This window comes from Setaria italica, chromosome V, assembly GCF_000263155.2.
Source record: "Setaria italica strain Yugu1 chromosome V, Setaria_italica_v2.0, whole genome shotgun sequence".
In the NCBI taxonomy this organism is placed as follows: domain Eukaryota; kingdom Viridiplantae; phylum Streptophyta; class Magnoliopsida; order Poales; family Poaceae; genus Setaria; species Setaria italica.
Window position 1 is genome coordinate 36453810 of NC_028454.1, and position 14968 is coordinate 36468777.

At 48.1% G+C, this 14968-nt stretch overlaps 1 protein-coding gene across 1 annotated transcript; it reads left to right on the forward strand.

Annotated features, from left to right (window-relative positions):
• Positions 1 to 5072: 5072 nt before the first annotated feature.
• Positions 5073 to 8947, forward strand: LOC101755300 (leucine-rich repeat receptor-like serine/threonine-protein kinase BAM2). Its single transcript, XM_004969853.4, has 2 exons — positions 5073 to 7939; positions 8081 to 8947. The coding sequence occupies exons 1-2, from the start codon at positions 5233 to 5235 to the stop codon at positions 8530 to 8532; spliced, it is 3159 nt and encodes a 1052-aa protein (XP_004969910.1). The 5' UTR covers positions 5073 to 5232; the 3' UTR covers positions 8533 to 8947.
• Positions 8948 to 14968: the final 6021 nt, after the last annotated feature.

Here is a 14968-nt window from a genome sequence, read left to right on the forward strand (position 1 = left end):
AACTTGATTAAATAGAGTTAAGTCGCCTAACATGCGACACCCATGCCTAAGCCAAGTTAACACGAAGTGCCGTCGGATTTTATCCGATGAACCACGTGAACAGGATCGAGTTAGCAAACTCACACGAAGATGAGTGGTTCCAGAGAATACAACAAGTCCACCGAGTGGAACAACTTAACCATTTAGTTCGACCAGAAAAACAATTCATCAGAGTTTTACAAGGTTTCAAAAGAAAACAACCGAAGGTAAACAGCAAGCGGAAGCTAAACGCAGGGGTCGGACGTCCTTGGTGAGGCCAGCCAAGACGTCAGTGATACCTTTCCTCGCCGTCCGAGAAGGGATCCCACTCGACCGTCCAACCCGGAGGGAGCTGGGGCGGCCAAGTGCCAGCGGAAGAAGGCTCGGGAGCAGCGACTTCACCTGAAAAACAGGAGCCACAACAAGGCTGAGCTACTAAGCTCAACAAGACTTAACCGACAGGGAGTAACTACTCCACCACTTCTAGACATGCAAGGCTCTTTGGCTGAGGGGGGTTTGTTTGCCAAGAAGCACTAAGTAAAACCCTATTTTCAAGTTTTAGCTCCGGTTCTAAGTTCATTATCCGGTCTAAGTTTTGCAACCTATTCTAGGCAACCATAGAACCAACCAAAGGTATATATATAACATCATCAAGATCATGTCGTCATTATATTTCTTTCTTACTCAGGGTAGCATAGCGATCAAGCAGTCTCAAACTGTGAGAGGCAGACGAATCGATTCGAGTTCTTTAACCATGCATGGTGAACCTAACCTCACGACATTCGCGCACCCGAAGGTCGCTTCCTGTGTTGGCCTTCCCCATCAATCCCCTAACCCGTGTCGGGCCCATTTCCTTTGGTGCAAGGTTCCACAGACCCGGCCTCTGTCGTTCTGTGACCACGCTTGCCACCACGTGCGACAACTAGCAGGGGAAACTCCGTTCCAAGAACAATGGGGCGACCGCTCACGTCTAGGTTCAATCCGGTACTAGGCTTCCTCATCCCATACTAAGTATGAGGTTAGTACTTTCAAACACTTGATCACGAACACCACCACTGTCAGGCCTTAGCAAGTTTCATAGATAGACGGGGCGATCAACCGACCACCAAAGAGTTACCCAAAACCCTGCCCCGTCCATCGTTCTTATAGTTGTGACAGGAGGAAGACAACCCCTACCACTCGCGAGCAATAGGAAATCACTCGACTTTTACCGCATCCTATTTAAGCAAAGCAGCTACTCGATCCAACAGCTAGTGTTCAGATCAAGGGATCTAAGTTATACATCTATGGTTCCAAACAACTCCTATACGTAAATGCACAAACAAGATGCAGAAGGCATGCGCAATTTTGGAAAACATAGGGATTTCATGCATCCATGGCTTGCCTTCAAGCGAGAAAGGAGGAAGCTGCTCTTCTGCTCGGGCGGCTTCAGCTTCTGAGGGCAGGAGCTCGGCTACACCGTCGTCTTCTGCCGCCGGGTGCAGCTCGTAGTAGCCGTCGGCGAGACGCATCTCTACACGAATGCAATGCAAGAGTTAGCATTTTAGACGGTTATTTCAATAGCAACACTTGCAAGTATGAGCCCAGAAACTTGCGACAAGTAATAGGAGGGTGGGGAGGTTAAAGGAGTTGGTGGAGATCAAGAGGTAAGGGTCGGAGGAAAGGAACTTATGATCGGATCCTTAGACTAGAGGAATAGCTATGCTAGGGGTCCTCAGACTCAACGCTGAAAGGTCCCCAAGTTTTTACACATACACCCTCGGTTCGAAGAAAAAGGATACAGCTGAGTCCTCGGGCGAGGCGGACAAGGGTCGGCGGAACAGACAGGGTCGGACGAGACGGAACCGGGGTCGGGCGGATAAGAGGGGTCGGGCGAAGCGGACAAGGGTCGACAGAACAGACAGGGTCGGGCGAGACGGAAAAAGGGGTCGGGCGGACGGAAGGGTCGGACGAGGCGGACAAGGGATCAGCAGCTTACCTTTGTCTTACAAGGAAAGCTTGGGGTCGGGAAGAGCAGGTTCGGGCGGAGGAACTGGAATACTAAGGCTTGCGGCGGAGATGCCCGGCGGTGCTCCGGCGGCGGCGGTGCTTCTTGTGGATCACAAGTAAGCTCTTACGCAGCACGGAGGAGCAAGCGGCTGGGTGGATTGGGGAAAACGGTGTGAAGCGGAGAGGAGAGTTCCTCAGGGACTTAGTGTGGTGGCGCTGGGAGCTCGAACAGGGAGCAAGAGAAATGGCGGGAGGGTAGTGATGGCGAAGGGGACTCCGGTGGGGCTCGCGCATTCCCTTTTATAGCGGCGCGGGAGTGAGAAGGGGAGTGGCGCGAAGGCCGGGGAAGAAGTAATGGAGTGCTCTGCCCGGGCGGCGATTGAGCGACGAGGGCGGTGGAGCAGGACTTCGGGGATGACGCCGGCGGTCATTGAGCTCTGGCGTCAGGGCGGCGCAGGCGCGGGTTTGCCGGTGGTTGAGATTTGGCGGAGGCGGGTGTCGTCGTGCGGTGGAGCTGATGGAAGTGACCGGGATAACGGCGCTAGGAACGAGGGCGCACAGGTGAGAAGACAGGCGGCTGCGGGCGCGCGGGCGAGCGCGGAGCAACAGATTGTCGGGCGGCTTCTGACAGGGTGGGAAAAAGGAGCTGTCGCTGCCGTGGTCGGGGTTGGCGGAGGAGGAATCGTCGGGTAGCGAAGACCAGGCGGCGCGACTGTGGTGAGGTGACGGAAAAGACGGGCGACATCGGGCTCTGCGGCCGGGATCTGGCGATGTGATGATGGGCGCGGGCGGCGAGGTGCTGCAGAAAGGTTGCAGAGGGGTTTCCGCTGCGATTGGGGAAGGGGGCGCGAGAATCCAATCGGTCACGGGCCGAAGACGAGGCGGAGCGGCGGCGTCGGAGGAGTTGAGCCACGCGGCGGGGGAACTCTGAAGTGAGCATGCAACTCGAGTGCGCCTGTCACGGAAGATCTGGGGGAAAAGATCTCGTGGGTCCACCGGTCAGATCGAAGGGAGGTGTTGGGGAAGACTTAGAAGAATCCGGCGGGTGAGTTGGGGTCGGCGGGGTCGGAACCGGAGGCCAGCGGAGAGGGGTCGGGTCTCAGGGGTCGGGACCGGTCGGGAGGTTGAACACTTAGGCTTGGAAAACTAAGGCAGGTGATCAGGGGCTCAGATTAAGATTAACTCGGGAGATTTCGGGGTCGGTCGTCACACCCCTCCTCACCAAATCTTAGAGACGAGTGACGCGCTAACCCCTCGCAGCGCTGGAGAGGATCACCACTCGTGTGGCCGTGTGCCACGTCCGGATCTACTCCCCTCACCGGATATTAACATGAGTACGGTCGCCACCGTCGTCTTGCAACGCTGCCGCTGCCTCTGCCTGTTTAGACCTTGTTTAGTTTCCAATTTGAAAGTGCTAAAGTTGTGATTTTACCATAAATGCGCAACTGTAGCATTTCGTTTGTATTTGTGAATTATTATCCAAACATTGATTAATTAGGCTTAAAAAATTCATCTCGCAAAGTACAACAAAACTGTACAATTAGTTTTTGATTTCGTTTACATTTAGTATTCCATGCATGTACTGCAAGTTTGATGTGATGGGGAATCTTCTTTTTGCATAGTGTCAAAGTTGGGAGTTTGGAGGGAACTAAACATGGCCTTGATTAAGAAACCATTGTGTCAGACCGGACGGAGTCTAGAGACCGTTACCTTGCGTAAGCACACGTGCACCGTTCGCTTGGGTTTCGGTTGCTGCGTTTCTAGCTTGAACAGCTTGGTCCTTCCGCTTGCTCTAAGCAGCTTACCGATGAAAATAAATAAGAATCCTGATAAATAATTTGCTTATTTTCATCAATTTTCACTTATGTGGTAAGCCGCTTCAGAGATTTAAACTACGAAAAGCGAAAAGCGAGAAGCGAGAAAATCTTCGTTTAGATTATAATCCAAGCGTGATTAGAAGAAACGTATCCCACCGCATAAGGATTAGTCGCCGCGTTTGACCGGAGCACTGTCTGACCGCAAGAAAGATTATGACGAGGCGAAGTCGCTTTAGGGATTTAAACTACGAGAAGCGAAAAGCGAGAAGCGAGAAAATCTTCGTTTAGATTATAATCCAAACGTGGTTAGGAGAAACGTATCCCACCGCATAAGGATTAGTGGTCGCGTTTGACCAGAGCACTGTCTGACCGGATTATGACGAGGGGAAAGTGACTCCGACCTAAATTTCTCTTTTTTAACACATGCAGTCAAGAACAAAATGATGATAACTACTCTAACGGGCGTTAACATATAGTACAAGCGTACAGATCATGCTCTCTCCGATAAGGCATTTTAAGGTTTTAAGGCTGTTCGAAGCAAACCATTTCGAAGTTTGACAATAAGTAGTCTTTATGTTGAGTTTGAATATTTAGAAGTTATGCGAGTTTTGAATGTTTAGAAGTTATGCGAGTATATATGTCTAAACACAGTTTTAAAATATGTGTACTTTCTGTACTGTACTGTATATTGGAAGAAAAAGTGGCGGTCAAAATTTAAAAAGATAACATTGGACAGTCTGAATGTGTCACTACTCACTAGTAGCCTAAGTGCCTGACCAAGACCTTGTTTAGTTATCCTAAAATCCCAACTTAAGCACTATGCAAAAAGAAGATTCTCCATCACATCAAACTTACGGTATATGTATGGAGTACTGAATGTAGACGAAATCAAAAACTAATTGCACAGTTTGGTTGTACTTTGCGAGACGAATCTTTTGAGCCTAATTAGTCAATATTTGATAATAATTCACAAATACAAACGAAACACTACAATATGCAACAGTGTTGACGCAGTGGACTAAACAGGGCGCAAAGGGAGTACTTCAGTTTAGGCCTCGACTTCTAGAGCAAAGACCCAGCTGAGCTCGGTCTTCCACTCATCCACTGTACTTCGAGAAGGCATTTCTCCACGAACAAGACGTTTGCGTCTGGATGGATCCTAATCCGACGAAAAACCACGCACTAATCCAGGAAATCTTGAAATAAGAAGCTTCGCAGCAGGAAGGACGGCTCGTGCCAGTCAACGGTAGGTGTTTAGCGTAGAAAAAACAGGGGAGCCCCTGCTCCGGCCGCATTTGCTTACCGAGCGAAATCGTCCCCCCTCTTCCCGCGCCCGCCGCGGCGGTCGAGCGCAGCCAACGCCACTCCACCCCACGAAACCCAAACCGTCCGAGCCATCAGATCAGACATGGCACCGCCGCGCCGCGCTCGCGCGCGCGCCTACCTCCACCTGCTGCTCGCGGTCGTGCTGCTCCCCTGCTGCTGCCTCCCGCGCCGCGCGGCCGCGCAGTCCCCGCCGGCGGGCGAGGCGCGGGTGCTGCTGGAGATCAAGCGCGCGTGGGGCGACCCGCCCGCGCTCGCGGGGTGGAACGCCACGGACGCGGCCACGCTCTGCAGCTGGCCGCACGTCGGTTGCGACGCGGCCGGCCGCGTCGTGAACCTCACCCTCGCCAACGCCAACGTCGCGGGCCCCTTCCCGGACGCCGTCGGCGACCTCACCGGCCTCACCTACCTCGACGTCTCCAGCAACAACATCACCGGCGTGTTCCCGACCACGCTCTACCGCTGCGCTTCACTTCAGTACCTCAACCTGTCCCTGAACTACTTCGGTGGCGCGCTCCCGGCTAACATCGGCAGCAGCCACGCCGCGAGCCTGACCACACTCGACCTCAACGGCAATAAGTTTAATGGCACCCTCCCGGCGTCGCTCTCCGAGCTACGGAGCCTCCAGTATCTCGATCTGAGCAGCAACAGCTTCACCGGCGCCATCCCGGCATCGCTCTCTGGACTCGGGAACCTCCAGCTTCTCGGGTTGAACGACAACCGCTTCACGGGCACCATCCCGGCGGAGCTCGGCGAGCTCGCGAGCCTTCAGTCGCTGTATCTGGCAAACAACCCTTTCGACGCAGGCCAGCTGCCGGCGTCGTTCAAGAATATGTCCAACCTGGTCAGCCTCTGGGCGTCGCAGTGCAATCTCGTCGGAGACTTCCCCAATTTTGTTTGGAGCCTGAAGAAGCTGCAACTATTGTTTCTATACACAAACAGCATCACCGGCGACATGGTCATTGATGGATTTGCTGCGAGAAGCTTGACAAAAATCGACGTCTCAGACAACAAAATTAGTGGAGTCATCCCGGAAGTGTTTGGGGGATTGGAGAACCTCACAATCTTGAACCTCTTCATGAACAACTTCTCCGGCGAGGTACCAGCCAGCATCGGCCAGTTGCCGTTACTGAGGATATTGAGACTCCACACCAACAGGCTCAACGGCACGCTCCCACCGGAGCTCGGAAAGCAGTCGCCGGGTTTGTATTATGTTGAGGTTGACTACAATGATTTCACCGGCGGGATCCCTGAAGGACTGTGCACCGGAGGCAACTTCCACGAACTCAAAGCCAAGAGCAACCGATTGAACGGCTCCATCCCGGCAGGCCTTGCCAACTGCGCCACTCTTGGAACCCTGTCGCTGGACAACAACCAACTCACCGGCGACGTACCAGAGGCTCTGTGGACGGCGACGAAGCTTTACTTCGTGACAATGCAGAGTAATCAGCTCACCGGGACTCTTCCGGCCACGGTGCATTTCAACATTTCGACGTTACGCATTGGGAACAACCAATTCAGTGGCAACATTCCGGCTGCAGTAGCTGCTCTCCAGGTGTTCACCGCCGAGAACAACCGGTTTTCTGGTGCGATACCGGCGAGTCTTGGCGACGGCATGCCGCTGCTGCAAAGACTCAGCTTGTCCGGGAACCAACTGTCCGGCGGGATCCCGAGAAGCGTTGCTAAGCTAAGCCAGCTGACGCAAATGGACCTGAGCAGGAATCAGCTCACCGGCGGCATACCGGCAGAGCTCGGCGCCATGCCGGTGTTAAGTGTCCTTGACCTGTCGTCGAACAAGCTCTCCGGCAACGTACCGCAGGCGCTTGCGAAGCTACAACTCACCTCCCTGAACCTGTCCTCGAACCAGCTGAGCGGTCAGGTCCCGGCCGGGTTGGACACAGCGGTCTACGACACCAGCTTCCTCGACAACCCCGGCCTCTGCACCGCCGCTGCCGGATCCGGCTACCTCACCGGCGTACCTTCCTGCGCCGGCGGATCACAAGACCGCGCTTCCTCCGGAGGCGTCTCGCACGCACTCCGCACGGGCCTCCTCGCCGCCGGCGCCGCGCTCCTCCTAATCGCCGGTGCGTTCGCCTTCTTCGTCATCCGCGACATCAAGAAACGGCGGCGCGTCGCGGAGCAAGACGACTGGAAGATCACGCCTTTCGTAAAAGATCTGGGATTCGGTGAGGCACCCATACTCCGGGGGCTGACGCAGGAGAACATCGTCGGCCGCGGGGGATCGGGGCGCGTGTACCGCGTCGCCTACACCAACCGGCTTAACGGCCGAGCCGGCGCGGTGGCCGTGAAGCAAATACAGACCGCCGGGAAGCTCGACGAGAAGCTGGAACGCGAGTTCGCGTCCGAGGCTGGCATCCTCGGCAACCTCCGGCACAACAACATCGTCAGGCTCTTGTGTTGCCTCTCCAACGCCGAGTCCAAGCTCCTCGTGTACGACTACATGGACAATGGCAGCCTGGACAGGTGGCTCTACGGCGACGCCCTCCCCGCCGGTGGGCGCCCCATGGCAAGGGCGCGGTCCGCGCGGCGCGAACCGCTGGATTGGCCGGCGAGGCTCAGGGTGGCCGTCGGCGCCGCGCAGGGGCTGTGTTACATGCACCACGAGTGCGAGCCGCCCATCGTTCACCGGGACGTCAAGACGAGCAACATCCTGCTGGACTCGGAGTTCCGGGCCAAGATCGCCGATTTCGGGCTGGCCAGGATGCTGCTGCAGGCCGGGGCGCCCGAGACGATGTCCGCCGTTGCCGGATCGTTCGGCTACATGGCTCCTGGTAAGGATCCGAACTTGCTGCTTCCAGTGAATTTCTGTCCCATTTCTCCAGATTCAATAACTGGGGAGCAGCACTGTTACAAATGCCACATGCTCTCGTGTTGCCGGACCTTAGATTGGGCCTTTTGATGCTTATCTGCAGAGTGCGCTTACACCATGAAGGTGAGCGAGAAGGTTGACGTTTACAGCTTCGGCGTCGTTCTCCTGGAGCTCACCACCGGAAAGGAGGCCAACGACGGCGGCGAGCACGGCTGCCTGGCGGACTGGGCACGGCACCACTACCAATCAGGAGGGAGCATCCCCGACGCCACAGACAAGAGCATCAGATACGACGGGTACTCTGACGAGATCGAGGTTGTCTTCAGGCTCGGCGTGCTCTGCACCGCCGATATGCCGTCGTCGCGGCCAACCATGAACGACGTGCTGCAGATCTTGGTCAAGTGCAGCGAGCAGACGTACCACAAGGGCAAGACGGAGCGTGGCCCAGAGTATGAGGCGGCTCTGCTACCCAAGCGCGGCAGTCGCCGGAAACAGCTTTCAAACGACTCGGGGATCGACATCGAAGAGAAGATCGACTTCGACAGCATTGTCTGAAGAAAGGAACTGACCACTGCATATGCCAGTAAGCAGCTTGTGACATCGTCAGTGAACTGCTTAGCAATAGTGATACTTCACATTTTAGCATAGTACAGCGGAGAATTATGCGTCTAAGCTTTTTTTTCTGAAGAGCTACGTGTCTTTATATTAAAAGAGAATATAAATAGAAAAACCGGTCTCTTGGAAGCAACCACTCTAGCTCACCTAGGAGAATAGAGAGATTGCAGAAATAAGCGAATAAAAACATCGTTACCACACCTTGACCCTGCACGGCTGGACTAGGTACATGCATAGAATAGAGTAGGGCTTGTGGCTAGCCAAACCGTTCTGTGTGTTGATACTGCAAACTTGTAATAAATCACACACATATTATACGTTCAGATAGAAGAACTAGCAAACATTACGATTATCATTTCTTTCTGAAACAAATATGTTTTGGCTAGTTTCAAATATGTTTTTTTATTTTATTAGACATTTAAAACAATCTGATTTAATCTAAAAATTCATAACTAATTAATTTTAAATCATAAAATATGAAACTAGTACCCATCTTTTTCTAGAATGTTACCTTCTATGTTGTTTTTTTTTGGGAGTTATTGGCATATTATTGTTCCCATCTCTAGTGTTTTATTGTTTGTAGTCAAACCTGCTATTTATTTATTGTTGTTTTGCATTGTATGATTATTGGATGCTATGCCATACAAATCTAATTGTTCAGAAACCTTATGCATCATGAAGAAATTAGTGGATACAATTAATATTGGTACATTATGAACTTCCCATCAAGAAATATATCTATAAAATGTTTCATATGAATATTTTTAATGCACCTTGAGTTTTTGGATAAACTTTTTTCATAAAAGTTAATTAGATGCATTCTTAATTAAATAAGCTATTTGGGTAATTTTTCAAAAAATTTTATTTAAATAATAGAAAGTTTATTTATTTATTCTAGAAAGAGTTTCCAACTGGTCTTTAGAGGCCCTTTCGCTTCTGAAAAAGATTTTATGAAAATCTTTTTCCTTTCATCTTTTTTTTAAGTTTGGGATATTGACGCACATGGGAAAGACCGATACTACGCTTTTTTTCCCTACAAATGGAAAATGAGATTTTTTTTTTGAGACTCAAATGGAAAATGAGATTGAGTAGTGCTCTTTTTTCCATATCGTGCCATCAGCGGGTAAGAGCAACTCCAACAATTTTATCTTACTATTACTAATTAGAGACTCCTTTTAAAGTTTCATGGTGAAATCACCTAGGATCCTAGGTGGACACTCTAGAAAAAGAGATAAATCCTAAAAATTCTCACAAAAAGCAAAACATCTGGCCATCAATCAGTAAGCTCAAATCATCATAGCCATTGGATCTATTATATTTTCTAAAAGGTTACTCACCTCTGACATTATAGAAAATAAACTAAAGTAACCCCCTAATATTTATCAAAATTACCCACTTCTGCCATTATAAAAATAATTTAAAATAACCTCCTAAATTTGCAACTAAATTTCCCACCACTAATACTTAAAAAATAACTTAAAATAACTCTTTAAATTTGCATCTATATTATCCACATATGCTATTATTAAAAATAACATGATGCAACCCTAAATTTGAATCCAAATCACCTTAATTAAAAATATACACCAAAATATGATTCGAAATCATCTACATCTTACACTATTGGTATATGATATAATAATTAAGGTATATACGCATGGGAAAATGATGAAAAAATAGATTTCTATGTTAAAATTATAGCTCAAATGTAGGGTCCATTAAACAAATTCAAGCGCATACTTGCGATGCAAAGTGAAAAGTTAACGATTATAAAAGTGGATGGAAACATTATAGAGTAATTATTAACTAAAATCTATCATAATCAGATGAAGATATATCTATATAAGTATTGTGTTCGAATATTTAACAAGTGAGAGGCATCTCAAGGTAATAATTTTTGTAGTAGTGTGGTCTCATTTTTTTCCATAGGAGACTCCGTATTAGCTCTCACAAGACACGGTAGAAAAAAAGATAAATCCTAAAAATTCTCATAAAAATTAGAAACATCAAACATGAATTATGTAAACTCTAATAATCATAGCCATTGGTCTATTATATTTTCTAAAAAGTTACTGACAACTATCATTATGAAAATATTCTAAAATAAACCCTAAACCTATATCTAAATTATCAAGCTCTACCATATAAAGAATAATCTAAAGTAACCCATAATCTTCATCCAAATTACTCATGTATATCATTATAAAGTATAACTTAAAGTGGCATTCTAAATTTGTATCTAAGTTACCCACGTGTATTGTTACAGAAAATAATCTAAAGTAAACACATAAATCGTAATCTAATTTCTTCATGTGCATCATATAGAGATGTCCAAAAGTAAACTAATACATGGTTTTAAATTACTTATTTATGTCATTATTAATATATAAATACTAAGTTAAGGTATGTATGCATGATGGGTGTCACCATGTAGACCATTTATACATGTTGTGAGGAAGTAATGTGAGTTTTATGCTAAATGCAATGTATGGAGGTGCCATACAAAATGAGAAAAGTGTGAATGTGGATGAAAAATTGTGTGGAGTTATTACTAATTAAAAATCAATTATGACTCGATAAAAAATAAGTACACGTCTATATGGGTGTTATGTTGGAGTGTTGAAAAAAATGAGAGAGTAGTAGGTAGACAATTTTGATTATTTAGCTAAGAGTTTAATTTCTAAATAATTTCAAATACGATAGCTTTTAAAAATATTAGCCCATGCGGGAGCACGGCTTAATGGACTAGTAACACTTAAATCAAAGCTCCTCAATAGGAGTTATTTTTTGAGGGTTAAAAAAAAACATCTAACTATAGCAATAGCCTTCAAATCAGAATCTCCAAAGGTCAAATAGGAATTATTTTTTTAGCCAAAAAATACATCCAACTCCAGCAATAGGCCCCATGGAAAGAGCCCAGTGACTATATGTCGCATATGTGATTATCGCCTACTTGCGACATATAGTCGCTGCTAGACGGGACCCACAGGACACCTCCGCCTCCGCTTTCTTCCTCCTACCGCTGCAGCGCCGCCACCATGATTCACCGTCAGACGGTTAGGGTTTGGGGTTTCGGGGCTTTGAGTTCTGGGTTGTCGGTAACAGGGAGTTGTGTAACATCCCACTTTTTAGAGCATTTAGAAGTACGGACTTTTCAAAAAAAATTCTTAAAACTAAACATAATCTTTTTCTTTATATTCAAAATCATTTTATAAACAAACCCTTCATTAACCCACATATTTGTTGCACTTGGTTGCTCTTTTAGCACCTCCCTTCTAAATCCCAGAGATAGAATTTCTGAATCTTTCATTCCTTCAAACCCTAGAAATAATATTCAAAACCCTTTGAATACTAGTTATATCCAAAGCCCTATAAAATTTCCATCTCATCTTAGACAAACATTCCTAAATCAAGGATCCTACCAAAAGCCCCATTTTTATATCCTATCCAAGCCCACACCTTCTTTTGTATTTAGATTTGAAAACTATTTCAAATTTGAATACAAATCCCTTTAAACATCCTTCAAATAAATAACCAAAGCCTCTATTCCCTAACCAGGCCGTCAACTTCGTATTCAGCCCACCATCCATATCGGAACGGCTCACAACCCAACTCTCCCCCACTTGCAGCCTATGTATGCTCGGCCCGAATCGCCTTCTCCCAGCCAAGCACCCATCCCTCCTCCTAGTCCACCGACGCGCGGTCAGCACCGCTGCTGGCCGGCACCCCTTCCCCCGATGCCTCCATGCCGCGTCACAGTGCCGCGTTTACGTGCCACCGCGATGGTTAACCATGCCAGGAGCATCTCCCCCGCCCAGTTTAGCTCCCAAGAAACCCTCTCCCTGACACCATATCAGCACCAACCCATCTCGACGGCCACCTCACCCAACCACAATTAATGCTACCACCAATCATCCCCGGCCGGTCTAATCCGACCGCTGTGCGCCTCCCTTCTCTCTTCCTTCGCAGCCTAAGCAACATATGCGCATCGACGTGGCTGCCTTCCCTCATCCGCTGCCCCCTGCCGCACCTATCCAAGTGGACCGCGGTCTAACGCCATCGGTCCCGCCGTCCCCTCGCCTACCTCCCCACCACATGCTCCCAGCTCATGAACACCGTAGACACACCCCGCACCCTGGTCCACAGCCCAAGTCCACTGGTCTACCGCACTGTGACTGTCGCCCCCGCCCGCTTGCACTAGCCGCCTCTAAATTGTTATACGCACCCAACTTTTGTACACCAGAAGCTACTTCAAGCCCTTAACCACCTCCAAAAATTCACAAAAAATCCCATAAAATCCTAGAAGCCTATGCATGCCTTTCTTTCCTATAGTTTACCTCATATGAGTCCCTTTTCTATCTTTTACTATGACCTTAGAGCCCAACCATATTAGGAATATGCCACACCGCCTCCACCCGCTGTCGTGACCTAACCCCTAGGTGTTAGGCCGGGTCGAAGTTAAGTGCGCCATGCGGCCTCTAGCCACCTTTCCTACATCGTTAACAACACTGGTTGCCTATTCCTCGCTGCCCTATCGTCGTCGCTAACCCATATCGTTGCCGCACATCTGCTTGACCTTGCCCAGCCCCACCTTTCGCCGTATGACTATCCCCTTGCATTGAGTCATGTTGAAGCGATGACCATTAGGCAAGCTCTCAAATTCTACTTTTACGAAGCTTGCCGACCTCCACCCGCCGTAGGGTCGAGCCTGGGACAAAGCCAAGCTCACCGTGCAAGTTTCCTCACCCTAAACTCCATTCCCACCACCTAGCATCAAAAACACATCTAAGGTCAATCCTAGAACCTAGCCGAGATGCTGCCCGACTAAAACCTCGTACCATGACCTGATCTAGCCGTTATGCTGCCCACTCAAAATCTCATCCCTGATAAAATCCAGCCATTATGCTGCCTACCTAAAACCCCAAGTAACGCCCAAACCTAGCCGTAATGCCGCCTGACCAAAATCTCAATTATCATCCAAACCTAGCCGTTGTGCTACTCGACCAAAACTCTAAACGACTCTAGGGAATTAATCATTAAATTCCCTAGAATTTTCTGGAAATCCAACCACCCAACCCATTAATTATTTAAAGGGTTTCTAAATAATTAATGGATTATCCTTCGAATACCCAGGAATTCACCCTTAATTGTCAGGTAATTCCCAGAATATTCATCCTTTTCCTTTCTTTTCATTCCTTAGGAATTGATTGGTGTATGTTTTATTGATTATTATTTTATGCGCTTTTACGAGCCGGTAGACTACTAGGCTTTGCTCAAAGCTAAGGATCCAGATGGCTCAAAGTCGAGAACCCTGGTCGCCCTAGAAGATGTTAAGGATATCCGATGAAGGCAAATCCCAACCCTTAGCTTATGTTTTATCCTATTGAGTGTGAGTAATAATATGACCAACCTAATATGGACTACATAGTTTTAGAAATATTTCTTTATAATACCTGCTTGCTAGATTTCTCCCATTTTTTCTATTGAAATGCCACATTGTTGACGCTTATTATTGACATACTTTTACCCCTGTTTATCTTCAATGATGACATGAATTTAATACCTAAACTATTGATCACACCTAATAAACTGGTCATTTTTATATGTGCAATATATTTTGGAGGATATTCTGTTTTTGCAGAAAATTGGACCTAAAGGTACATTTTTGGATAAAGCCTAAAACAAGCAACAAACCACATGAAGATGAAGGCCAGCGGGCCCATGAAGGGCCTAGGCCGATCGGCCTATAGTAGCCTAGGCCGATCGGCCTAGGGTCTCCAGGCCGCCTCTCGAGCTTCTTTTTGGCAAGCAATCCGCCAAGATGACTGAAGGCTAAGTTTATGAAGATATGGCAAGAATTAGTTTGGGATCAAAGAGGATCAAGCAGAGATTTAGAAAGTTATGAGGGATCAATCTCATCCCAACCCACCCAGGCCTATTGGCCTAGGGGTTTCCTTTGCCTTCTCACCTTCCAATTTTTGCCACGTCCTCTCCAAACTATAAATACCCCAAAAATCCACATATAAAAGACAATGTACTCGACGTGAAGCATCAGAGAAGTAGAAGGAGCTTGAGGGACACCTCTTCGGAGAGCCGAGGGCTGTACAGTTATCTAGTGGTCCGCGTGATCACTGTTGGTATAATTAACGAATGCGAATAAATCCGCAAGCGCATGGATACCATTGTAGCTTTCACCTCAGAGTATTCCAAGGGTATCAAATCCAAGGGAACGTGTGTGTACTAACTGCTATTCTAGTCGGTCCAAGGACACATCAAGATAGGTGGTGAGGGTAGAGAGGTATCCTAAGGTAGTAATATAGGTGAGTTAAAGGTCGATCTCTCGAGTCAGAATACTCACTTCAGGCATCGGCTTACC

Coding starts and splice junctions, on each gene's coding strand:
- LOC101755300 (XM_004969853.4), top strand. CDS start 5,233: ATGGCACCGCCGCGCCGCGCTCGCGCGCGCGCCTACCTCCACCTGCTG. Junction 7,940..8,080: donor GTTCGGCTACATGGCTCCTG/GTAAGGATCCGA, acceptor GCTTATCTGCAG/AGTGCGCTTACACCATGAAG.